We start from the raw sequence: 24,280 nt of genomic DNA, 5'->3' as shown, positions 1-24,280 counted from the left end.
GCAAAAAGGTTGTTGAGTCAGTCATTCAAAATCAGAATGTCTAATTAGTCTAATAAGCCAGAGGGTCTTCTTTATGCCTTTCCACCGTTCCCTCTGATCTTGCCAACGCTTCTCAGAGTTCTTCCCCGACAGCAGGGACCTCCTGTCGCAACTAGAAGGTCGGATTTGGCATCCCAATCCCTGCCGCCTTCAACTATGGGTCTGGAGGGCCCGACCGGATGCTGAGTGGCTGCATAGAACCAGTCAGACTGACTATTCTGAATGCCAGGGCGCGATCTACCCGTCTGCAGTACGAAAACAGGTGGAAGCTGTTTTCGGACTGGTGTGCGGTTCAGAACAAGGACCCAGTGCAGCGGCCCGTGCCTGCTGTACGTTTCTACACAGTACATTTTGCAGTGTTAAAGTAACACTTAAAGAGTCACATTTAACACTATTGCAGAGTGTATATGTTCCCAACCGGAATTGGTGTTAAATTAACTCTTGCCCAAGTGTTACAATTTTAGAGTTAAATTAACTCTAAATAGAGTAAAAATTGAACACTACCTTACACCGTATAGTGTTATTCAAATTTAACACTACAGGTTAAATAACTCTGGAGAGTGTAAATATCATTCTCATTAGTGTTGATAATTAACTCTTCTGTGATAACAAATCTACTCTAATTGAGTTCAATTTAATACTGTTATAAAAAGTTAACACTGGAAGGTCATATAACTCTGGTAAGTGTTGATGTTACACACTACTGTGTTGATCATTTACTCTATTACTGTGAAAACACAGCACTGATAGTGTAACATTCTAAAATCCATTAACACTGCACAGTGTCACTGAAACTTAACACTATTTATAATTTTACAATTAATTAACTCATTTGTAGTGTCAAATTACATCTCATTTGTTTTCTATATAGGTGTTTGCAAATATACCATTAATTGACAAGAAAAATTACCAGTTACCACAAAACAATGCATCTCACAACTTTATTGTGCCGGGCAAAAATACAAAACATTTCATGGAGAAACCAAACATTGACCATAGATCTGCATACAATGGCAATAAGGAACAATGTACAAGGAGGAATCTGCCATTCCATACTGCATTTGAACATCAAATGGTTTAAAGTACAACAGCTCATTTATGTGCAACACCTTTACAATCCTGTCAGGATGCAGCCTGACCTTAAAGGCATGGTAATGCTGATCAAAACACATGCTTTCCAGCAATTTTCCACAGAGCAATACACTGTCATCTTTAGCAACAATAGTCCTGATCTTACAAAACACAGGCATCTCAAACGCTACCTCAGTACAGATAATAAAGTCACGGCGGTACTCTGTACCATGATGTTTTATCCACTTGGCAGAAAACACACTGGTAGACAATACAGCTCCAAGTTTGGAAGCGATGTCTGAACCTTCTTTGAGCTCGTGAAGTGTCACCATCTTTCCTGGACCTAAAGTTAATCTTTCCTCGCTTGTTTTTAAAGCTTTTTAACTGATTCTTAAAGAATTTATGTTTGGCTTCAGAACGCATGCACCACATGTGCAGAACTGGGCCGATGTTCCTAATATTACGAGGGTAGTGTATCATGAAGTGATGCTTTGGCAAGAGATCGATTGCTGGAAATAGGTGCTTGAAAAGCCGATGATGATCAACGATTAAATGTTTGAGGTAAAATGGTCATGCCTTCTGACAGGACTGGTGAAAATACAATGTTCACTATCTGTAGAAGCAAAAGTAGAAGATGCCAGTGTTTATCATCTGTCTGTATTAAATCACCAAATGTCAGAGGCATATTGCGCAATAAGCACCAAGACTGTATGGCATTCAACCCCAAATCATTGCTTGCATCAAACAACTTTACTCTTGGTGGACGGTTTCTCTGCTGATTGAAACCATAGTCAAAAGCATGTATTCTACCAGCCAGTTGTTCAGCATTTAAGAAGTTGTCCTGAATGTACTGCAGAACAAGTTTGACCTCAAACTGGGCAACTCCCTCTAAAATGTCATGCATTATATCTACAGAAAAATTGTTGGCTGTGTTGAAATGCTGAAGTGAATTCAACAGACAACTGCGTTTCACACCATATAAATGAGGTAGCGTAGGATTTGTTTGTATAGTTTGACAGTGCTTTGCATGCATTGCGACAGTTCTTAGTACAACTTCCGGCTCATCTTCACAGAATACAGTTTGAAAACAATGTTTCTCAAGGAGACAGAAACGACAGCAATATCGAGCACTAAATGACTCCACAAAGCCAAACAGACAGTGCAGCCCGAGATTATCCCCAGTGACCTGAACTATGGTGCCATGAATCACACGTTTGAACATGGGAATTGTAAGTCCCTCTGTCTCCAGTACTTTCAGATCATTGACGAATGGCTCAAGTATCAAATTAAAACCATAACGCTTGATATCCTGTGCATGAAAAAGAGCACACAAATGAATGTTAATCAAAGACGAATTAAAGATTGGGGGGAAATTTCTTAATGTAAAATATATAGCACCTAATTTATGTAAACCCTTTTTAGAGCCCAGGGGATTGGCAGTTTCAAAGTCGTCGTAAAATAACTGAATCTGCAAGGCATCTTTTTCAAGAGTAAACAAGGGACTTTCTTTGAAATAGGTGGCATCTCTCACGTCTGCATGCACTCCTTCTTTAGACATGTACCTGAGCTTGAACATATCTGAAAGTTCAGGATGTTTAAAAATGGTCGTCAGCGTTTCCAAAATGGGAACATATGCAAATTTATCAGTTACAATAACCTGGTCATATGTCCCAGTAACCTTGTTTCTTCTACTGTCAAATCGTGTGCCAAGCACCTTTTCAACAGGTTCAACATTTCCCCATTTATTTGTGAAGTGTTTGTTTCGTTTAGCCTCTGAATTTAGGGGTGTGAATGGGTTTTCTAACTTTTGGAAAGATTGTTCTATTTTGTTCTTATTGTCTGTATCCTGTGGAGATAAGCACTGTAAAGCTGCATCTTTAGCCTGACTATGAAACTCAAAAAACACTTCTTCCATGGATGAGACAATACTATTTACAGTAGACTGACCTAATCCAGCTGCCTTGAGTTGTGCGACTGCAGAGGCACACATATCTAGAGTGCTCCTATTGGACATTCTCAATTGTTCAGACGTTGTGGCCGTCTCATCTACATTAGCCGTCATCAACTCTCCTGCACTGCTTAAATTAACATTAGTGTGAACTTCTTGGTCAATATACTCAGTATGTTTGGTGTTTAAATGTTTCCTAAAACCTGAAAAAGTACCAAACACACAGCCACATCCAGTCTGAGCACATTTAAGGCGAAGATTTTTTCCAGGCAAGTAACCATGAACCAATCGTAAATGCCTAACAAGCGTATTTGAACTAGTTAACTCGGCCTGACAAACAAAACACTTCATAATGTCGGAGTAACTTCAAGCACTAATGAAGCAACCTCGCCCTATCTTCAGCAACACGAGGACTCTCTTTGACTTTGCCAACATCAATGTTGTACACAGTGGTTTGGATGAACGTGTACATGTTGTGGAGCATGGTGTTGTATGATGTGCCAAACACAAAATGTGCCTTAAACAGTTCATCAAAAGCACCAAGAGAAGAGGTTGACCTGCAAGGTATGGCATTCTTGTCAAGGATGATGAAGAACTGGTGGATCACATTCTTCCTAGCTCCAACAGCCAGGAGGTCGGGTTGAGTGCTGGTAGTGATGGCATCAAGGTGCTCTTGGATGTTTGTTCCAGTCTGAGAAGACAAACACACATGGAGAGACATTAGAATTACATAGTTGTAATATTATCAGTATTGGGCAAGTTATTGTAATTAGTTACTTGTCTCAAAAGTCAGTAAATTACTTTACCAAGTACTGCATATAAAAGTAATTAGTTACTAAGGAGAAGAAGAAACTTGTATTGCCTGTGGTTTACCCAGTAGGATTTTGATAGAAGTTGTTGGATTTACATTCACCAAGCGTTTCTACAGTAGTTAATAATCATATGATAAACAGTTTATATTACACTACCCTATGGTTGGGTGACATTGGGCCCATTTAAATTTCTGCGTTATTAATTTGATTAAGTCATTATTTACATGTCTAGTTACCACTAGGGCTGCAACTAATGATTATTTTCATAGTCTATTATTTTTTTCAATTCATCAATAATAGTTTGTTTGTTCAAAAATGTTTGCATTTCCCAAAACCTAATATGACGTCCTCAAATATTTTGTTTTACTCACAAGCCAAAGATATTCAGTTTACTGTCAGAGAAGAGTAAAGAAACCAGAAAATATTCACTTTCTTTCTTAAAGAATTACTCAAAACAAATTATCAAAATAGTTGGTGATTAATTTAATAGTCAATTAATCATTGCAGTTCTAGTTACCACCAAAAATAGTGGAATTATAGTGACATTAATCCCACCACTAATTATAATTAAAAATTCTTGTCATAAATTAGAAAAAAATACTAACCTTCTTGAACGCCACAAGATGCTTCTCTGCTTGGGATGCCGACACCTTTCCTGGTTTCTTCCGACCCTGAGCAGAAGGTGGAATCAGGTGCAGCAGGAACCGAAGACAGGTCACTGTCCCAACCTGTAACAACACAAGTTTGTTGTTAACACACTTCAGCATATCTGCAATATCAAAAAACTGAGCCAAACACTTACAGTATACACCATGTCATCTTATATTTTTCAAATACATTATTTTTTATATCTCAATCCAGCTTTACATATTATGCTGATATGCAATTGTTTACACATGTTGATATATTTAAAGTCTGAGTGCTGGGGGTCAAGGATCATGTTGCGGCGATAGACAAATGTCAGTTTCATCTTCTTCTTGATTGTGTCCTCATCAGCTGAATGTTTCATCAGTGAAATGGCTTCTTTGCATTCATCGTCACTCAGGGCAGTCTCTGGAACAAACTCGGACACTCGTCTGACAGTTGGTCCTCCAGACATGTCATCACCAGATGGTCCTTTGGCTGATTCTACACAATATAAAAAATACCTTATCAATACTGATCACAACCATGTGCATTTTTAAAACACTTTAGGTAACTTAGATTTGACCTAACTTTTAAGAAAAACGTATTGTTTAGTATTGGCTGGAGAAACATGTGCAACAAAAGGCAATCACTGATTTTGTGACTGCTTTGTTCTACATACATTTTTCCAGTATTACTACAGGATTACCTCCAAATGATGATCGTCTGTCTTTAGCAGTGCATCTTGTAATGGGAAAAAATATATTCTTATATCATGAAATGTTTTAAAAGATGTAAAACTGAAAGGTAAGGTGAGGAACACAAATACTGACATAACACAGCAGTCCTATAGAAGTAGTTCATCAGTGTCTTGTTTCTCACGGCTGGTCACACACTCCCACTTCGGACAAAGGAAGTGAAGACACATTGTCTGACAAGTTTGAGACAGACCATAAAACCATCACTGATTCCCAGTAAACACACTTGGCGTGTGGTTAGATAAGAACGATAGCCAGGGTACGAGAACATCTACTCCTTGTCTATGATTTATTCCAGGGCGTGAACTCATGTGTGCATAAAATGGTTTGGTATCTTGTACGATGTTGAACTTTTCACCACAGACACTGACTGAGGTGGCTGTGGTGCATCTTTCCCTTGCAAGCAAAATAAAATAGAAGGGGACAACTTTGAATCATTTGAAGACTTCATTATTTTCTTTGAATTTGTGAACAAAACTCTTCTCCCGATTTATAATTAGAAGTTTTTCCAAAACAATCTCTGAATAGTTTTAATCCTCCAGGCAAGGTACCCAGTCCCACTCTCGCCACCATAATAATGCTCCTTGGAGAATGAAAGGACAACAAAACAGACACTTCATTAGTAACATTTAAAATTGAAAAACATGCTCTGGTAGAATTCAAAATGTTTCAATACAGCATTTCACATAACCACAACCATTACTGTGTGTAACTCACATAGCCATTCTTAGAGTAAGGGTCACTGAGGTAGGGGAATAAGGCCACAATTCCTTTGGCATACATTTCTTTCATCTGTCTGGGTGGTGATGTACTGCAAGATAAAAGAAGAAATTATTTTTCAGTCTTATTTCTAGGATTTAATGAGAGAGATTGAGAACACAAGGGCTAACTAAAAACAATTAGTAAATTACCCATTTGTCTCTGTCATGTCAGCTGATAGTAGGTTCACCATTTTCCTTCTGCTTTCATCCACCAAGGACTTGGTTTGGTTGTATTCCTTTATTATAAGTTCCCCACCAGATTTCTTGGTAAGAATGGATTCCACCAACTTAAAACAATGAAAAACAATTCACTATGTTAGGAATATATCCTTTGCAATTCATAGTTGGCTTGAAGTCACTAGAAACCCAAATCCACAATAGCCAAACAATGTAATTTAGGGACTTCTGTACATTACAATCTGTATATTAATAAGCATAAAAGTATTTCATATTAGTTTTGGATATCTAAAATACTTTTTAGATGCCTACTATTATGTACAAGAGACCCTAAATGACATGATTAGAAGGCTATTGTGGATTTGAGTTTCCAGAGGCTTTAAATGCTGGAAATAAAGAAACATGACTTCAGCAATGCCTTCAGACCATGTAATATAAAATCTCCAATTATGCCATCTTCATCAGGAATAGATTTCAATGTGTCATAATAAAGTATTGGTGTGTCAACTCTCACATGCCTAGCCTCTGTATCCAGCCTCTGGCGTTTTCCAGAAGGGCTTTCTGAAATGATGGCTGTATCCTGCGAGTCTGAGGAATCAAGGGATGATGGTTGGGACTGCTCAGAAGATGCTGCCGTGGAGACAGATTCTAGCCATGATTGGAGAAGCAAGAGGAAGATGAAAACGTTATACACAGTCCCCACAAATTTGTTCCTTATCTAATAAACAAATAAACATAAGCTTCACATGACAAATAACTAATGTATCTATTAAATAATATGCATTACAAATTTAACTGAAACAAACCTGTATCATATTTGATGGTTAGCACACCAGTTGATGGATCCTTTACTATGTCCTCAAAAACATCGTCATCCAACTCAGTTCCCGAACTGTCAACCACTTTCACCCCTTCGGTTACGACTGGGACACCAAACTTTGCAAATGCTAGGAAACAGAAACAAAAGCTTGTATAATCATAAAGGTCATTAGATATGGAACATTAGTCTACTATTCACTAATGCTCCCCGAAACATGGATTATTACCTTTTAAATAGAGGCTTTAAAAAAAAAAAAAAAAGTGATATAAAATGCTTAAAATTACTGGGGATTAAATTGATCCCCAGCTATTATGATAAAAGATGTATCAGTTGGAGTAATCAATCAATCAATATTCCCCGATTCCAGCATCTTAAATATTAATATATATATATATATATATATATATATATATATATATATATATATATATATATATATATATATATTTACTCCTATCACAGTAAACTGAATATCTTTAGGTTGTGAGTACAACAAAACATTTGAGGACGTCATCTTAGGCTTTAGGAAACACTGATCGACATTTTTCACCATTTTAAAGACAACTATTAAATCAATTCATCGAGAAAATTATTTACAGATTAATTAACAATGAAAATAATTGTTAGTTGCACCCCTAGCAGTGTCATAACTATATCTTAAGCAATGCATCCATAGTTAAGGGGTTAGAGAAGGGAACCATAGAAGACGTTAATACATAAAAGATTCATCACACTTTTTTTTAAACTGAGGACTTTAAAAATGTATCATAATTTTACAGATATTCCAGTATATAAATAGCTAAATTCTATTACGATTATAACTTAAGGCTCTGTGAAAATCTTGATTTCACAATTTCAATTTCTTACCTGCAGCCAAGAACTCTGTCAGATTTGGTTCTGTTATTCGGACAAATTTTTGGACACCACCAAGTTTTGCTTTCAGCAGCATGGTTCCTGTAAAGAGTATCAGCACATTATTTCTCAGTTAAAAGTCTCACTAGTTAAATACACACCGCTTGCACTGTTAGCTCTGAACACGGTTCTCTGATGTACTGACTTCAGCCCGCTGTACTGTGCGCTGTTAACTTGTCTGTAAATATTAGCTGCTAGCACTATTTTGAATGCCAAAACGTTAACTTCCCTCCTGCTGTAGCTCCAGCCATGATGCTGCTCTGAACAAATGGAGGCGTGAGTGTCAGCAGACCTGAGACCAGCTAACTTGAATCAACAGATAACTGCATAAAATAATAAATGAATGCAGGATGATGAATGTATTAAAACGTAACGGATTAAAAGTAAACAGTTTCTCTCAAAATTACCAAGTAAGAGTAAAAAAAAAAAAAATGCTGCAGCAATACCACTCTGACAAGCACAATTTCTAAGTAAAGTAGATGTATGTCACTTCTTACTACCCACCTCTGCTAAATTCCCCCTTTATCTATTTTCATCCCAGTGCCGCTTTGGCCGCAAATTTACCAATTTAGCTAATTAAATAAATTAAAACTTGATTGTGTGTGGCTGCAAAAATAAATGAACAGTAATGCTACTTTGAGTAGTAACAACATGATATGAAACTAACTTGCTCCTGTCCTGGCGTTATATCCTGTGGTGTTACGTAGGCTTTCCCGCCCGCACAAACCTGCCTTAGCCAAGGATAATTAGTTAAGCTAACATTAGCTAATTTAACGTTAGCAAACTCCCCACACATACAGTCTTAGCTATTTTAGTCTACCCATGGACGTTACAAAGAATAAAAACCACCCCTCCACACTGTATTAACATTAACGTTGCATCTTGCTGTCGAGTTTGAGCTAGCTAACGTTAGCTTGTTAGTCTTAATTAGCTTAATGTTGACCTCACATAAGCTAGTCCCCAACTAGGTCATGTTAGCCCTTTGTAATTTGGCATTTTAAAATGCAAAGACAGCTGGAATATGGTGAGCCAACAATATTAATTAAGTTATTCTAAACTGGTGCTTGTGTTGAAATGCCAAATAATTGTTTTAACAGGTGACTAAAAAACACTTACCGCAGTCAGTAGACGTTGAGAAATTGGCGCCTTGAAAAATCCAGATCGGTTAGAAATGAGGCGAGGAGGTGGGCGGGGCTTTTCAGAGTACTTCTAACACCACCTGTTTTAACGATGTAAATGATCACCAACACTAGGGGGCATCTTACTCAAGCTGTTGTTGAAATAACTCTAAAAGAGTCCATGGACTTTGACACTGCATATTTAACACTGTGGATTTTACTGTGTACAGTCCCTCCTAGATAAGAGCCAGTCTCCCTCTACCCGTAACCGCTAGTTCGTGGCAGCATACTAAAGTCGACAATGACACAGTCTGGTGTCCCTCTTCCTAAAAAGGGGCTCTGCGATTGCGTCTCCCAAGTGCCCCGAAGGCTCCTGCATGGGATCTACCCTTGGTACTGGACACCCTATGCTTGCCTCCTTTTGAACACCTGGCACAGGCCAAAACGGCCAAAACGTTTTTTCTCCTTGCCGCCACTTCAGCTAAACGTGTGGGCGAGCCGCATGCCCTGTCGGTGAATGAATCATGTCTGACTAGTCGTGACTGTGGTGGAAAATAATCTTTTTAACCTCACTGTGAGAAATAACCGCGATGAGAAAACTCTTAAAGATAAGAACGTATTTATTGAACAGACACTAATAATCATTCAGCTGAATGGATAGAGCTCTTTTCCCACAGATGGTATATATGCACATTATCTCGTCTTCCCCCCATTCGATACCAAGGCCAGGTTCCCGGCCTTGGTATTGTATTTTCGTGGGAAGCGGGTTAAGTTGTGAGATCAGGATGATACTACAGCAAGCCAGAAATGCTAAAATACCTTCGATATGATAACGTTTATCATTAGGTTTTAAATGAGTCTGGTTGGCCTCGTGTTCAGGTTTAAGCGATGCAAGTTATAACTAAAAGAACAACATGGTGAATTGCTGCAGCAGTGACTTACCGTAGACACTTATCTGTTAAAGTGGATTATGACAGTAAATTCAGTAATAAAAAAAAAAAAATGAGGCCAAAGTCTGAAGTCCGGACACGGATGACGCGATCAGACTACTGTTCCACGGGTAAACAAGCGACGCATCTCGGGCAGTGAGTAAGTCATTCTGATCATCGTGTCACATTTCACTGTATTTAAGGTTTACAGAAAGCTCTCGATCCATAAATTAGGAAATGGCTGATTTGACTTTGTTCATTCTCGCGTTGTGTAGCACATGGTCCTTTTAACGAACGCTCCTCTTCATCATGATGGCTCCAGTGTTTGAAAGCAGGGAGAGTCATAGTGAAGTCCAAAAAAAATGGGATTTGTTTCATTACTCAGGACCGACAGAACTGTACTAGTCTCTGTGTCTTTAGCCTGAACATGAATTTGTTAGTAGGTTCATGAAAGTGTAACTGAGAGATCATTTTAAGAATGCGCGTGATTGCTTTGCTGGTGTTCCAGAGGTCGGTGCAAGCTGTTTTATGAGACTGGTTTATGATGTAAACTGCGCTGCGTTTTAAAGCTACCTGCAGTATTAGTGTGGACTTGGCCAAAGAGGACTCTTTGTGTCCCTTTGGGGCCTGTCCTGTCCGGTTATTGGAAAAGGCCAAATGTGACAATCCTTTAAATATGGGATATTATAATAGGAATAATAGGAATATTCTCTTTTCAAAGACATTCATAGTGTTGCATTTGGGTGTTCACATGAAAAGTTTCCATTTCTAACATCAGAAGCGATGGAGGAAAAGGTTTTAGATGCTGTGCAACAAGCACTACCTTTCAGGGATGATTGAAGCACCTTTACTTCTCGGACTGTGAGGAACCTGGGTGTGACCCTGGACGACCAACTGTCGCTCTCAGCAAACATTTCATCCGTTACACGCTCCTGCAGATTCCTGCTCTACAGCATCAGGAGGATTCGCCCCTTCCTCACTGACAAGACGGCGCAGGTTCTCATCCAGGCTCTTGTCATCTCCCGCCTGGATTACTGCAACTCTCTACTCGCCGGAGCCCCGGCGTCGGCCATCAGACCTCTGGAGCTTGTCCAGAAAGCCGCAGCTCGCCTGGTGTTCAATCGCCCCAAGTTCTCCCACACAACTTCCTTTCTCCGTTCTCTACACTGGCTACCTGTAAGAGCTCATCCAGTCTAAGACTCTGGTGCTAGCCTACAGGGCAGTGAAAGGAACAGCTCGTTCCTATCTCCAGGCCATGGTCAAGCCCTACACCCCCGCCCGACCACTTCGCTCTGCTGCCTCGGGGCGATTGGTTGCCCCGTCGCTCAGAGGTCCCGGCGGCCGATCGACCCGGTCACGGCTGTTTTCTGTCCTGGCCCCACAGTGGTGGAATGAACTTCCCACTGACGTCAGGACAGCGGAGTCGCTGCCCATCTTTCATCAGGCTGAAAACCCACCTCTTCAGGAAGTACTACCCTGAGCCTTCCAGCACTTATTGTATTCATACTAGTTTGTTTCTGCACTGTACCTTTGCTCTGCTTCATGCTCTTAGATGCTTGTTTAAAGGAGATGCACTTATGACTTCTGGTGACTAGTAGTTCTCTTGAATACCAATGTTGAATGCACTTATTGTAAGTCGCTTTGGATAAAAGCGTCTGCTAAATGACTGTAATGTAATGTGGAAGTCGTTTCTGGAGATGCAGGCCAAAAAGCATCTGTGTAGACACTGATGTTCCCAAGAATCCTACAGACTCTTCACCTACAGCAGCTCCAGCAGCTAGTCAGACATATTTGACAACATGCAGTGAAATACCTCCACTTCTGAGTGGATTGGCACAAACTTTGGTACAAACATGCGTGTCTACCAAAAGGATGACTTACAAACAATAACTGTCAAACATGTATTATATATATATATATGTATGCTGGCACCTGTCTAATGTTGTCACATGTCTTTACCTGCTGCTGACTCTGGATGGAGGATGGCAGCGAGTACACCAACCTCAGCAGAGACCCGGGCTCAGCCCACACTCACCAGGAAGCAGGTATTCTTGTTGTGCGATGGGCAGCTTACTGCTCCAATAATGCAACATTGCCACAAACTACAGCTATGTGACTTAACACCTCTGACCAGAGTTGAAAGAAAATTGCAGATTGAAGAAGCGCATTAATCAAACACTGTGGCCTTCTCTACAGTCTAAAGCCCTGGAGAAAAGTTATGCTTCCAGCTCGGCACCGTGGAACAAACCCAGCCTCAGTGAATTACGGGTGAACTAAACATGATATATGACATGATGACATGAGGGTGTGATGAATACATGAAAGCGTCCCAATTGTCACTGAAGATGTGTCATATTGCTTCTGCTCCCCACTAGGTCAAGGATTTTGAAGAATCATCGCACAGCTGTCCGCATCGGAGCGGTCTTCCTGCAACGAAGGTAAGCAACGGTGTGTCGATGGAAGGAAGACACTGGGTGGGCCCACAGGGTAACCTTTCTTTCTTTCCAGCCTAATCTAAAGTCAATGCAGAGTCTGCAAGAGTGCCTTCAACTTCTTCATGAACTGGCGGACGAGGTCAACAACATCAGCCAGGTAGGCAACACATCCCTCCGCACTCCTGTTTGTACGGTGGTCTGGTGGCTAGCCTCACAGAAAGAGGGGCCAGGGTTCAATTCCCGGGCCAGACGGGCCTTCTGTGTGGAATTTGCATGTTCTCCTAGTGGCAGCGTGGGTTCTCTTTGGGTTCTCCGGCTTTTTCCCACAGTCCAAAGACATGTAGGTGTAGATGTGAATGGTTGATAAGCGGTTAAAGATAATAGATGGATGTTAGTCCACTGTACATGATGTCATATCCCTAAGGTACGACTGCACAGAAGTAAACGTGGAAGATGCGTATATATGTGAACACGTACTTCTAATTTATATGGTGCGGATTTACAGAGATCTGACAAAGCAGCGATACTTACAAAAATTCCCAACAGAAACATTTACGTTATGGTCATATGTTTAACATTTATTTCCATCTTTGCTCGATTTAGAAAAAGCGAGGCAGTAAGAAGGCTGCACCAGAAGGTAGCACCAGAGAGCCGGGTAGCCTGGAGACCAGCAGGACTCTGATCCTCCAGTGGGCCAAGGAGCTGGAGCTAAACATGGTTATTAAACATCATTCATTAATGCCCCTTTAGTTTATCTTCTGTTGTCTGCACCTTCAATCGTCAAACTAATCGGACTTCCTCTTACCTGTACTTACTTTTTTTCATATTAAGTATTATCCTTATATTATTATTATTAAGTGTGTATCCTCGAGGCTCCTCGAGCACGTTTCCTGTGATTTTAAAAAATGTATTGAAACTTGCATTGGTTATAGTAAGCCTGCTTGTGGTCTCCACCTTTACTTGTATTGTCCTGCATTGATTGCACATCCATTATACTGCCTCTAAATGACCCCCCTAAATGACCCCCGACTATTATTTCCCAAGCGTATTATATTAACTCAATGCTTATACAATACAAAGCCCCTCTCCACACCGCTGCACTGACCCACTAGTGGAAAGTAAAGCCTGAGGCCTCTTTCTTCTTGTGGCCATCAGTCGTTGTTATACAGGACAGTAACTCTGTTATTATGATTTATTCTACTCACAGGCAAAAAAAGAAACCAAGCCAACAGATGAAAAGACAAGAAGGAGAGATGATGATGACGGAGGAAAGAGAGAGAAAACAGAGGCGGAGAGACACAATGAGAAGCTTCAGCAGTGGGCGGTGGAGCTGAGGAATATCAAAGAGGTGTGTATCTGTGTGTGTGTGAGGGAGACATAGAATAACCAAATTCTCTCAAACCAAAGTCAAAGCATCCTGAGTGTGTGTGTGTGTGTGTGTGTGTGTGTATGTGTGTGTGTGTGTGTGTGTGTGTGTGTGTGTGTGTGTGCGTGTGTGTGCGTGTGTGTGTGTGTGTGTGTGTGCGTGTGTGTGTGTGTGTGTGTGTGTGTGCGTGTGTGTGTGTTGCCAGTCTAATGGCGTGTCTGATGAGGAGCTGAAGAAGCTGCTGTATGCCAGAGGACCAAAGGAGTCAAGGGTGGCCGCCATCCTTCCACTGCTGGAGTTTGTGGCTTGGTCCCTGTTATCCGAGAACACTGAGGTGTGTATGTGTGTGTGTGTGTGTGTGTGTGTGTGTGTGTGTGTGTGTGTGTATATTACACATGTTGTGGGGACATATGTCTGTTTTCGCAATCACATTGCACAGGGAAATGCAAGTCCCCACAATGTAAATTACTAAATTTTAAAGTGAAAACTTGGTCTAAGGCAGGGGTCACTAATAGACGGACCGCGGTCCGGTTCCGGACCCAAACGCCGTTGTATGTGGACCCGTACCTAAAACCGATAGTTGATAATTAATACATTCTAACAGAGTGCTTTTATTTTTACCGACACAGCTTTTCCAGCCTTTACGGCACTCGTGCACCGGTCCAGGAAACACACAGACCAATTACATGCGTTGTAAATCATATACTGTATGCGTATTCCTATAAGCGTCACAACTCCAGTAGGAGAAGTACGTGAGTTAGAGATTTTATTTCACACAGTGTTCTCTAAGTAGAGACCAGAGAGACCAGAGTCTTTATCCACGAATGAACAGACTCGTATATCTTCATTCTTCCTACAGGCAGATCAAAATCAGTACGTCATATGTTCAGAGAGCGTGGAGTGAGTTTAGAAGCGGTAATGTGAAGCGCCACTACGAGACAAAGCACACATCTTTTGAGCAAACGTAGCCACTCAAATCCGAAATGAAGGTACAAAAAATAAACGATCTAAGAGCCCAAAAAGATCAGAATCCTAAAACATGAATTCACCGTCCAACAATGATGTTAACAGAGAGGAATAGAGCAGAAACAAGTGGTAACAATAACCACAGATAAAGTCCCTGACCACTAATTTCTCTTTTTAGAAGAAATGAATATAAAATAATATGGATATCGAGGCTCTAAAATTAAGTACTTTGAGTCACATTTTTCAAAAGCTTACTGATATGTATTTCATTTTTTAATTCAGCCTACATCTTACTTAAGAGAACATTTATTTATTATTAGAGTATATATTATTTATAATAATAATTATTATTATTATAAAATCATGGATGCAACAGAACTTTCTCAAACTGAACTGCAATCAATCTGAACTACTCATCATCGGCCCTAACTCCCTCACCCGCTCAGCCCAGACCTTCTCTCTCAACATCGATGGCTCCATCGTCACCCCCTCCACCCAGGTCCGCAACCTCGGTATCATCCTCACCCCCACCCTCTCTTTCCTACCCTACGCCAACCACATCACCAAAACTGCCTTCTTTCACCTCAGGAACATTGCACGCCTCCGGCCCTCCCTGTCCTCTGCCACCACCGAAATTCTCATCCATGCCCTCATAACCTCCAGACTCGACTACTGCAACGGCATCCTCTACGGCTCTCCCAACAAAATCCTCAATAAACTCCAATATGTTCAGAACTCTGCCGCTCGACTGCTCACCTCCACCCGCCGCTATGAACACATCACCCCGGTCCTTCGCAACTTCCACCGGCTCCTGGTCAAACACAGAATAGACTTTAAAGTGCTACTCACCACCTACAAAGCCCTAAACAACCTGGCCCCTCCCTACCATTCAGACCTCCTGCCCCTTTAAGCCCCAACCCGTTGCCTCAGGTCCACCGGTGCAAACACTCTGAAGACCATCAGGACCCTGGGGCGACAGGGCCTTCTCAGCTGCTGCACCCCCCCTCTGGAACGCCCTCCCCATCCACATCGTTGAGGCTCCCTCCCTATCATCATTCAAACAAGCCCTCAAAACCCACCTCTTCAAACTCGCCTTCACCTGCTGACCCCTGCACCCTAACCCTCCACTACATGACTCATTTTGCACAGCTTCTCCAGTTTGTCTCTCCCCTATGTAAAGCGTCTTTGGGTACTTAGAAAAGCGCTATATAAAATGAAAGTATAATTATTAATTAATTAATTAATTAATTAATTGAAATCTGACAATAAATATTGTTTAGATATTATTCAATTGAACTTTCTTTATTTGATTTGACAGTCAGATGTTGACTACATACAGACGTTAATACAACCGTTGGCTACTTCAATATACATGGGACTAAATCACAGCGCAAGTTAAGACATTATTTGGTGTTCCGGACCTTTGGATGAGGAAATTCTCTCCAACTGGACCTCGCTGAACTTTAATTGAATACCCCTGGTCTAAGGTTAGGGTAAGGGTTAAGATTAGACAAGTAGTGGTTGGCGTTTGGGTTAGTCTCCTAGAAATCAAACACATTCTCACACCCTTTGTATTTTCAAAATAAACTTCCAACTTAGAGAACTTAAACTTTGAGGTTTACTTGGCAACAAAAGTACTTGGTTAAAATGTCACGTAACTGATTTTTGCGGCATTAGTTGGGTCTGTAAGTTATGTTCCAAAAGTAAGTCAACATCGACTTTCACACGGGACGTGAACCGTGGTCTCCGTAAATGTCCATCCTAAGTGGACTATCTTGTTCTTTATACTACGCCGGTTGCTCTGACCGTCTAATTATAATTCGGAAGGGTTTACATCAGGAGGCAACCTCCAGTTCTGGAAAGTGAAGCCGATGTTGAAGTGCCTTAAAGTTGCATTCTCTCTAATGTCCATCAGGGGGCAACTCCTCTGGTTGTATAGAAGTCTAGTCTAAAGTGACTCTACTTCTCTCTTGATTTATTACCTCAGTAAACATTGTAAACATGAGTTTATGGTCTCAATCTCTAGTTTACAGTCTTCTTCAATACAGCATGATGTTCATTTAGTACATTATGGTCCATTTAGAGTCAAACAGACCATAAAGCATGAACATTATTCTACAGGAGGCTGTGTCAATGCTGTGGCTGCCGACCAAACAAAAGGCCTGGAGGACAGGGAGTGGAAGCCCCAGATATATCCCTGACTCAGGTGAGTCAGCTGCTTTGAAAAAGCCTCTAAATAGAGATAGAAATAGAGAATATAGTTTGAGTTCCTCTTTGTTCAGCCTTGAGACGATATCTTGTCATCAGCTGGTAGTGTGTTGGATTTCAGCAGGCTGAGAGGGGAAAGACTGTAGCTGCTGCTACCTGTTACTTTTGGTATTGGAACACAAGAAATACAATGCTGCATACTTATGATATAATGTTGTATTGTCTTTCAGTGTGGCGGTGGATTCAGAGTGCCTCAGGTAATCTTTATTTTATAACTTATGAAACAGAAAATAATCATAATTGAATACTGCTTGCTGCTTCCAGCGCTGTCACCACCAACAATGCTATTTGAATCATAGTGTCTGTCCAGTTGGACGTCAGCACCAGCCCTTCCTGGCTGGCTGTGTCCTCAGACCGCCTGCAGGTCCAGCAGGCAGCGGTGCGCTCCGCTGCTTCCTCAAACAGCAGCCAGCGTTCGGATGAGTGGCCCTGCGTGCTGGGTGACGCCATCATCACCGCGGGGAGACACTACTGGGAGGTGGAGGTGTCCCCCGTCGGCGGCTGGAGAATAGGTGTGATGTCAGAGTCGGCTCCGAGGAAGCAAATGTCCCCCATGTCACCAGGGAGAGGGTACTGGATCCTGTGGAAGGGCTCCTCCTGTTTGTGGGCCTGCACCGAGGTGCCCACCAAGCTGCAGAGGGCGGCTGAGCCCCGACTGATCGGGGTGTATGTGGACGTGGGGGAGGGTCAGGTGTCTTTTTATGATGTCGATCGAAGGGTTCACATTTATACTTTCTCTGACACCTTCAGACGCAGTCTCGTCCCCGTGTTTGGCTACCTGCACAGAGACACGGTCCTTACAATCATACCAGAGATGTCGGTAAATGACAGAAACATGTAGATACAGACACTGGTGATGAAGATAACATGTTCTCTTCAATCATAGACTCCTTTAACATTCTTTGGCACAAATGACAAGATCAGAAAAGTTGATCGTAGAATAAGAGCACAGATCACAACGCTACTTTGAACCTTATCTCATCACTGCACTTGTGAATGTCTGCGCTTTGTTACATTAAATCAAATTAATGAGATGAAATACTGTTTTATACATCTTGCTTAACAGAAACACCATCAAACATTCCACTCATTCTCAAAGGCAAATGCATTTGTTCTAATACATACACCTGGACAGATCACCATTGTATCACAGGGCTGACACACAAGTTTTATTAACGTTTGTTGAAGTGATTTTTTTCAAAATAATAATAATAACACGATTTGCTTTAGTGTTGGGAAGTTACTAGTTGTATGTAACGGAGTTACATAATTAAATAAGAAAATAGATGTAATTGTAATCAGTTAAAGTTATTGAGAAAAAGATATGTAATTGAATTACAGTTACTACTGTTGCTAATGAATAACTTTTAATAAAAATGTACCTTAATCTGTGTCGAGTGCTGTTTTGAGGTTTACACTGCCCGGTTTATGTTGATGTTTTTCGGACTTTTCCGCTTTATTGTCCATTTTAAAATATCTGTAAGAAAAGCAATCAAAAAGTAATCAAATGTTGAAACGTTACATCACTTTGATAACGTTTTAACAGTCATTCTAAACTAGTAATCGCATCGTTAAAGTGACCTTCCCAACCAGCACCGCGAGCTCACGGTCGTGTTCAACCAGCGGAACCTTTGTAATGTAACGCGAACTGGCGGAGCTCCTTTTCTGTTACACATTGAACGGCGACGTCACATCTATCACCACAATGGCGGAAGAAAGTGTTTTGGTCGACGGGTCATCCTTCATGGATCCCTTTAAAGGGCTTTTGTTGACATATTTTATGCCAGAATCATGCTACGACGAGTTCTTTCTCAATTTCAACTTCCTGGACGGTAAGCGGCTCATTTCTAGTTGAACGCGGAAGCTCAGTGACGGAAAGCACTCTTGGGAGGTTGTATTGCGCAATGCGTAACGTCATAAACCAGCTGTTATGTTAACGGTGTGTACGTTCAACGTCTCCTATAAAACACCATCGCTAACCTTTTGTTGCCTAATATATATAGGAACGGTTATGCCTGTATGGTGTGTATGCAGTGGGAACAGACCTGAGACATCAAGTATTATTTACATAAATTCACCGTGAAGAGCAAGAACATATTAAGAGAAAACTGCAACGTCAGCTGGTAACGTCACAACCTCTGTTAGCTCTGCTAGCAAACAGGGCTTCATTTCAAAATCCGTTAACAAAACAATAATACAAGTAAACAGTAATACTTCAAAGTAACTGGAAACGTAGTTAAGTATGTATCAAAGCACACGACGGAATAAACATGACAATTAAATAAAGTGTCATAAAACGTGCCGGGGGTCAGCGTGAATCAAAAGATGTCTGTTGGAAATGATTGTGTAGATGTATAAGATGATTGACTGATTTTAACTACTCAATTAAATGCATCCCATGTCAACATGTGACCAAACACACACACACACACACACACACACACACACACACACACACACACACACACACACACACACACACACACACACACCAGATCGCACCCTTTTTTACTTTTAGTACATACGGCAGCTGCCCTTTCAAAGTATGCGCTGTTGCATGCAGTGTGACATTCTACTTCCTGGTTAGAATTTGCTTCTTGAAATTTGACCCTCTTGCTCGTGTACCTGCAGCGCAAAGGATTGTGGGTCATGAATAGCCGTACTGCAGAACGCGACCGGATGCAGGGGTATTCAATTAAAGTTCAGCGAGGTCCAGTTGGAGAGAATTTCCTCATCCAAAGGTCCGGAACACCAAATAATGTCTTAACTTGCGCTGTGATTTAGTCCCATGTATATTGAAGTAGCCAACGGTTGTATTAACGTCTGTATGTAGTCAACATCTGACTGTCAAATCAAATAAAGAAAGTTCAATTGAATAATATCTAAACAATATTTATTGTCAGATTTCAAATTGAACTGGATTCATTATAAATAATATATAATCTAATAATAAATAAATGTTCTCTTAAGTAAGATGTAGGCTGAATTAAAAAAATGAAATACATATCAGTAAGCTTTTGAAAAATGTGACTCTTAAAATAAAGTACTTAATTATAGAAAATTTATCAAAAAAAGCCCCGATATCCATATTCATTTCTTCTAAAATGAGAAATTAGTGGTCAGGGACTTTATCTGTGGTTATTGTTACCACTTGTTTCTGCTCTATTATCTCTGTTAACATCATTGTTGGACGGTGAATTCATGTTTTAGGGTTCTGATCTTTTTGGGCTCTTAGATCGTTTATTTTTTGTACCTTCATTTCGGATTTGAGTGGCTACGTTTGCTCAAAAGATGTGTGCTTTGTCTCGTAGTGGCGCTTCACATTACCGCTTCTAAACTCACTCCACGCTCTCTGAACACATGACGTACTGATTTTGATCTGCCTGTAGGAAGAATGAAGATATACGAGTCTGTTCATTCGTGGATAAAGACTCTGGTCTCTCTGGTCTCTACTTAGAGAACACTGTGTGAAATAAAATCTCTAACTCACGTACTTCTCCTACTGGAGTTGTGACGCTTATAGGAATACGCATACAGTATATGATTTACAACGCATGTAATTGGTCTGTGTGTTTCCTGGACCGGTGCACGAGTGCCGTAAAGGCTGGAAAAGCTGTGTCGGTAAAAATAAAAGCACTCTGTTAGAATGTATTAATTATCAACTATCGGTTTTAGGTACGGGTCCACATACAACGGCGTTTGGGTCCGGAACTGGACCGCGGTCCGTCTATTAGTGACCCCTGGTCTAAATAGTCTGGTAGACGCACCATCCTGCAGCCCCAAATACTGACTAGAGCGCCACATGAAGATTCATCCACTGCTGAAAATAGTCCCTAAAAATGTTTCCTGTTTGAGTAACATTTGTTAAAAACGACATTGTTTTTGTGACTGATTTGGTGTGTGTGTGTGTGTGTGTGTGTGTGTGTGTGTGTGTGTCTCTGTGTGTGTGTGTGTGTGTGTCTGTGTGTGTGTGTGTGTGTGTGTGTGTGTGTGTGTGTGTGTGTGTGTACTTTGATGTGATTCATGACATTCAGCTAATCTCTTTTCATACTGTGTTGCAGTACCATGTCTGAAGATTATACTGAGCAAAGGCCTGGGGATCGGCATCATCCTGGGATCGGTGATGGGTAAAACGCCTCGCCTCTCTTTATGATGCATAAGTCAGTTGGACACCGGATTCAGGTTGAGTTTAAAAATGTAGACCGATCACCGATCGTGTGGTCTGTTTGAAGCCTTCTACTTACCGCGCAGCATCGTCATTCATTTATTTCGCTACTCTCATCAACATTGTATATTAGATGTTAAGATGAAGACATGAGAAAGTAACATGAATTGACAGCTGTTTATTTATTGGCAGGCAACATGAGCAAGATATTCAGAAACTCTCTGTCATAATAAGCCACTTATTAAAACAATGTGTGAAAAACGGTCAATATTCAGCTTGTGCGCTTGTATTTGCGAACTTCAATAAATCGATTTTTATTTAGAAAATGGATGAATGTAGAAAAACTTGGCTGGTTATATCAACGCATGTCTTTGACAGCCACGTCTTTTTTTTTTTTTTTTTCACGTGTTCTTCTGTCACTGCGACTATCTGAAGCGCTGAGTGTCGGATCCCTGCTCTGCTCCCTCCTTGTTCACAGTGAAGCTGCCTCAGATCTTCAAGCTGATGGGAGCAAAGAGCGCCGAGGGGCTGAGCTTCCACACTGTGCTGCTGGAGCTGCTGGCCATCACAGGAACAATGGCCTACAGCATCGCCAACGAGTTCCCCTTCAGGTTGGGGCCGAATGCAAATCAACTCTGTTGGAGCAGAGGCGCGGCGCTCTTGACTTCGTTGTGTAACCTGTGTTACGTAAGGAGTTGAGTAATGTGTGAATGTTTCCTCAGTGCCTGGGGGGAGGCTCTGTTCCTCATGCTGCAGACAGTCGCCATCGGCTTCCTCATTCAGCACTACGGAGGCAGAACCGGCAGAGGTACGACCGCACGCCATCGCTCGTGGTCAGAATGAGAGCTTCCTGTTTAGAGCCGGCACTGATATCAACAGTCGGTCCCTCTTATTTGTTCACTGAACGGTTATAGATAAGTACACAAACGACTTCCCGTACTATCAGAGATGATAACACACAGACACGACGATTTGTTCAGTGCAAAGGAAAGAAAAACTGCCGACGTGTCCAAACATGAGCTCACTCAGCGGCACACGCCTGCCTCCCACCGGCTCTCGACATGTAGACGCGTAGCTAACGCCGCAAATAACGGCTACAGTAATATCGCCCATCAAAGTAAGAAGAAATGTACATAGTAACCAACCGTTTCACTGCTTCACTATAGTCTGGGCTAGTCTAAACTGGCTACAACGTCATTGTGAAATAAACGGTGAACCGAAACCAGAGAAACTCAAAGCCGGATCGAGTCCTTGGCCGCTGTCTCCTCTCTCCCAGGTCTCCTGTTCCTGGTTGTGTATTTTGGCCTGCTGGTCCTCGTGCTGTCTCCAGTCACTCCCACGTCGGTGGTTACCTCCTTACAGGCCTCTAACATGCCAGCCATCATCGTCGGCAGGGTAGGCGGAGGCCACACAAGTCTAATCCATTCATAGTAATATGTGATGAATCGACTCTATTTCTCATATCATATTTGGCGGCGGACATTTCATTCTGCTCGTCAGTGCTGTGTTTAACTATCTATTGAGATGGGGTTTTTTTCTTTTTTCCAGAATGAATGACTAATATTTTTGACAGTTATTAACTAGTATTAACAGTAATCCGTTGGTCGTTGCTTGTTTCCACGGTTAAAGTACAAACAGGAACTAATGCAGAATGACTTTCCATGTTGTAAACTTATCAAAAAATGTAAAGGAAATACAAACTAAAAGAAAGTAACTAATGCAGATGTGCAAACACACACACACACACACACACACACACACACACACACACACACACAATGCAGGAGAGACTGACTGTGTGTGTGTGTGTGTGTGTGTGTGTGTGTGTGTGTGTGTGTGTGTGTGTGTGTGTCTCAGCTGATCCAGGCGGCCTCTAACTTCCGTAATGGGCACACTGGCCAGCTGTCCGCTGTCTCCGTCTTCCTGCTGTTTGCTGGATCCCTCGCTCGCATCTTCACCTCACTGCAGGTAGGAGCACTGTGTGTGTTTTCCGCTGTAATAAAAAAAAAAAAAAAAATACACCATTTTATTATCGGCCTGCGTTCACGTCGCACGAGTAAATAGTTTTGAGCCATATCGCCTTCTTACAGGAAACTGGAGACTCTCTGATGGCCCTCACCTACATCATATCCTCCGCCTGTAACGGCGTCATCGCCCTGCAGGTTCTCTACTACTGGAACAGCTCCCCGGAACGCAAGAAGAAGAGCGAGTAGGCGAAGGACAGTCGCTTAAGCTTCAATCATAGAGCAGCACGTTTCTTTCCACAGCCAACTGTTAGACATTCTCCCAAGAGGTGTCTTCAAAACGTGAGCTAATTGTACGGAGCCACCGAGGAGTGCCGGGACGGTGGTTCTGCTGGACGAACGTTTGAGGACGTGAACAGAACATGCCAAGCCCATCTTCCATGTGGGCCCGCTGGCTTTATGATTGACAGTTAGCTGGTTCTGTCGCTGGGTCCAGACTGCCCTGCTGTGCGATACACTGAGATTACATTCCTCTTGATCCTCATCAGGCTCCGTTCACACCGGTGTGTTCAAATGTATTTTCCTCAGATTACCGTTCTCATCATCACGGTTATTTTTGTGAAAATGATTTGAAACCGTTTGGATGCCTGTAATGATATGTTGTTTCACCATTTCCCATAAGTTCCACACCAGCCCCCATAACTGTAAGGTCCCTTCTGTGGTCTGTATTAAGTGGTGGCTTTATGGGGTGACATTGATGCTACCATGAAGGCTCACATTTCCAAATTTGTACTATATGATGCAAATTTCCGTGACATGAGTGGAAACGATACAAATACAATTTACAAATGCTGTGATGACTGAAAGTGAATAAATATTTCTGACCATATTTCCCATAAACTACGAAGCTTCCTCTAACCAGCTCCGTGACAACTTTTGTGTCCCGAGGTTCAACATGTAAGCATTTCCGTTGTCGACGACGACGACGACGAGCCGGCAGCTCACAGCTAACGGCGCTAACAGGGGTAACAGTGCAAACAACGGCAAAAGTGCTGACAGAGTGTTAAGACTGGAGGGGGAACCGGAGGATGGGTGCTACGTTTCTGTTGGTTGGGACCAAGGCGGCAACCTCCAGCTCTGAAAAGTG

At 41.6% G+C, this 24,280-nt stretch overlaps 3 protein-coding genes across 3 annotated transcripts; 2 read left to right on the top strand and 1 right to left on the bottom strand.

Annotated features, from left to right (window-relative positions):
• Positions 1-966: 966 nt before the first annotated feature.
• Positions 967-9,113, bottom strand: LOC137874731 (uncharacterized). Its single transcript, XM_068713643.1, has 8 exons — positions 9,039-9,113; positions 7,878-7,964; positions 6,997-7,137; positions 6,705-6,838; positions 6,164-6,300; positions 5,970-6,063; positions 4,476-5,835; positions 967-3,749 (listed from the first exon to the last, which is right to left on the bottom strand). Exons 2-7 carry the CDS (start codon positions 7,957-7,959, stop codon positions 5,749-5,751), a joined length of 675 nt encoding a protein of 224 aa, XP_068569744.1. The 5' UTR covers positions 7,960-7,964; positions 9,039-9,113; the 3' UTR covers positions 967-3,749; positions 4,476-5,748.
• A 1,005-nt stretch (positions 9,114-10,118) lies between these two features.
• LOC137874730 (E3 ubiquitin-protein ligase TRIM39-like) lies at positions 10,119-18,391 on the top strand. Its single transcript, XM_068713642.1, has 11 exons — positions 10,119-10,125; positions 11,938-12,014; positions 12,166-12,237; positions 12,345-12,407; positions 12,478-12,561; positions 13,008-13,121; positions 13,612-13,752; positions 13,976-14,104; positions 16,858-16,942; positions 17,175-17,201; positions 17,304-18,391. Exons 2-11 carry the CDS (start codon positions 11,952-11,954, stop codon positions 17,843-17,845), a joined length of 1,320 nt encoding a protein of 439 aa, XP_068569743.1. The 5' UTR covers positions 10,119-10,125; positions 11,938-11,951; the 3' UTR covers positions 17,846-18,391.
• A 297-nt stretch (positions 18,392-18,688) lies between these two features.
• On the top strand, positions 18,689-24,022 carry mpdu1b (mannose-P-dolichol utilization defect 1b). Its single transcript, XM_068713641.1, has 7 exons — positions 18,689-18,836; positions 21,066-21,131; positions 21,648-21,780; positions 21,892-21,977; positions 22,446-22,564; positions 23,027-23,137; positions 23,260-24,022. The coding sequence occupies exons 1-7, from the start codon at positions 18,710-18,712 to the stop codon at positions 23,380-23,382; spliced, it is 765 nt and encodes a 254-aa protein (XP_068569742.1). The 5' UTR covers positions 18,689-18,709; the 3' UTR covers positions 23,383-24,022.
• The last annotated feature ends 258 nt before the right edge of the window (positions 24,023-24,280 follow it).

Source organism: Cebidichthys violaceus, unplaced genomic scaffold, assembly GCF_023349555.1.
Source record: "Cebidichthys violaceus isolate CVI_PGR_0920_01 unplaced genomic scaffold, fCebVio1.0.p SCAF_19, whole genome shotgun sequence".
NCBI lineage: Eukaryota > Metazoa > Chordata > Actinopteri > Perciformes > Stichaeidae > Cebidichthys > Cebidichthys violaceus.
This window is presented reverse-complemented; position numbering and strand designations above follow the sequence as displayed.

What these genes read in the sequence shown, in the direction of transcription:
- mpdu1b (XM_068713641.1), top strand. Translation starts at nt 18,710, where the DNA reads ATGGCGGAAGAAAGTGTTTTGGTCGACGGGTCATCCTTCATGGATCCC. An exon ending in GCCAACGAGTTCCCCTTCAG is followed by an intron (nt 21,781 to 21,891) that starts GTTGGGGCCGAA and finishes ATGTTTCCTCAG; the next exon opens with TGCCTGGGGGGAGGCTCTGT. An exon ending in GCATCTTCACCTCACTGCAG is followed by an intron (nt 23,138 to 23,259) that starts GTAGGAGCACTG and finishes GCCTTCTTACAG; the next exon opens with GAAACTGGAGACTCTCTGAT.
- LOC137874731 (XM_068713643.1), bottom strand. Translation starts at nt 7,959, where the DNA reads ATGCTGCTGAAAGCAAAACTTGGTGGTGTCCAAAAATTTGTCCGAATA. An exon ending in GACAGAGTTCTTGGCTGCAG is followed by an intron (nt 7,138 to 7,877) that starts GTAAGAAATTGA and finishes TCTGTTTCCTAG; the next exon opens with CATTTGCAAAGTTTGGTGTC. An exon ending in GACATGACAGAGACAAATGG is followed by an intron (nt 6,064 to 6,163) that starts GTAATTTACTAA and finishes TTTATCTTGCAG; the next exon opens with TACATCACCACCCAGACAGA.
- LOC137874730 (XM_068713642.1), top strand. Translation starts at nt 11,952, where the DNA reads ATGGCAGCGAGTACACCAACCTCAGCAGAGACCCGGGCTCAGCCCACA. An exon ending in CCACACTCACCAGGAAGCAG is followed by an intron (nt 12,015 to 12,165) that starts GTATTCTTGTTG and finishes CCTTCTCTACAG; the next exon opens with TCTAAAGCCCTGGAGAAAAG. An exon ending in AGGAGCTGGAGCTAAACATG is followed by an intron (nt 13,122 to 13,611) that starts GTTATTAAACAT and finishes TTCTACTCACAG; the next exon opens with GCAAAAAAAGAAACCAAGCC.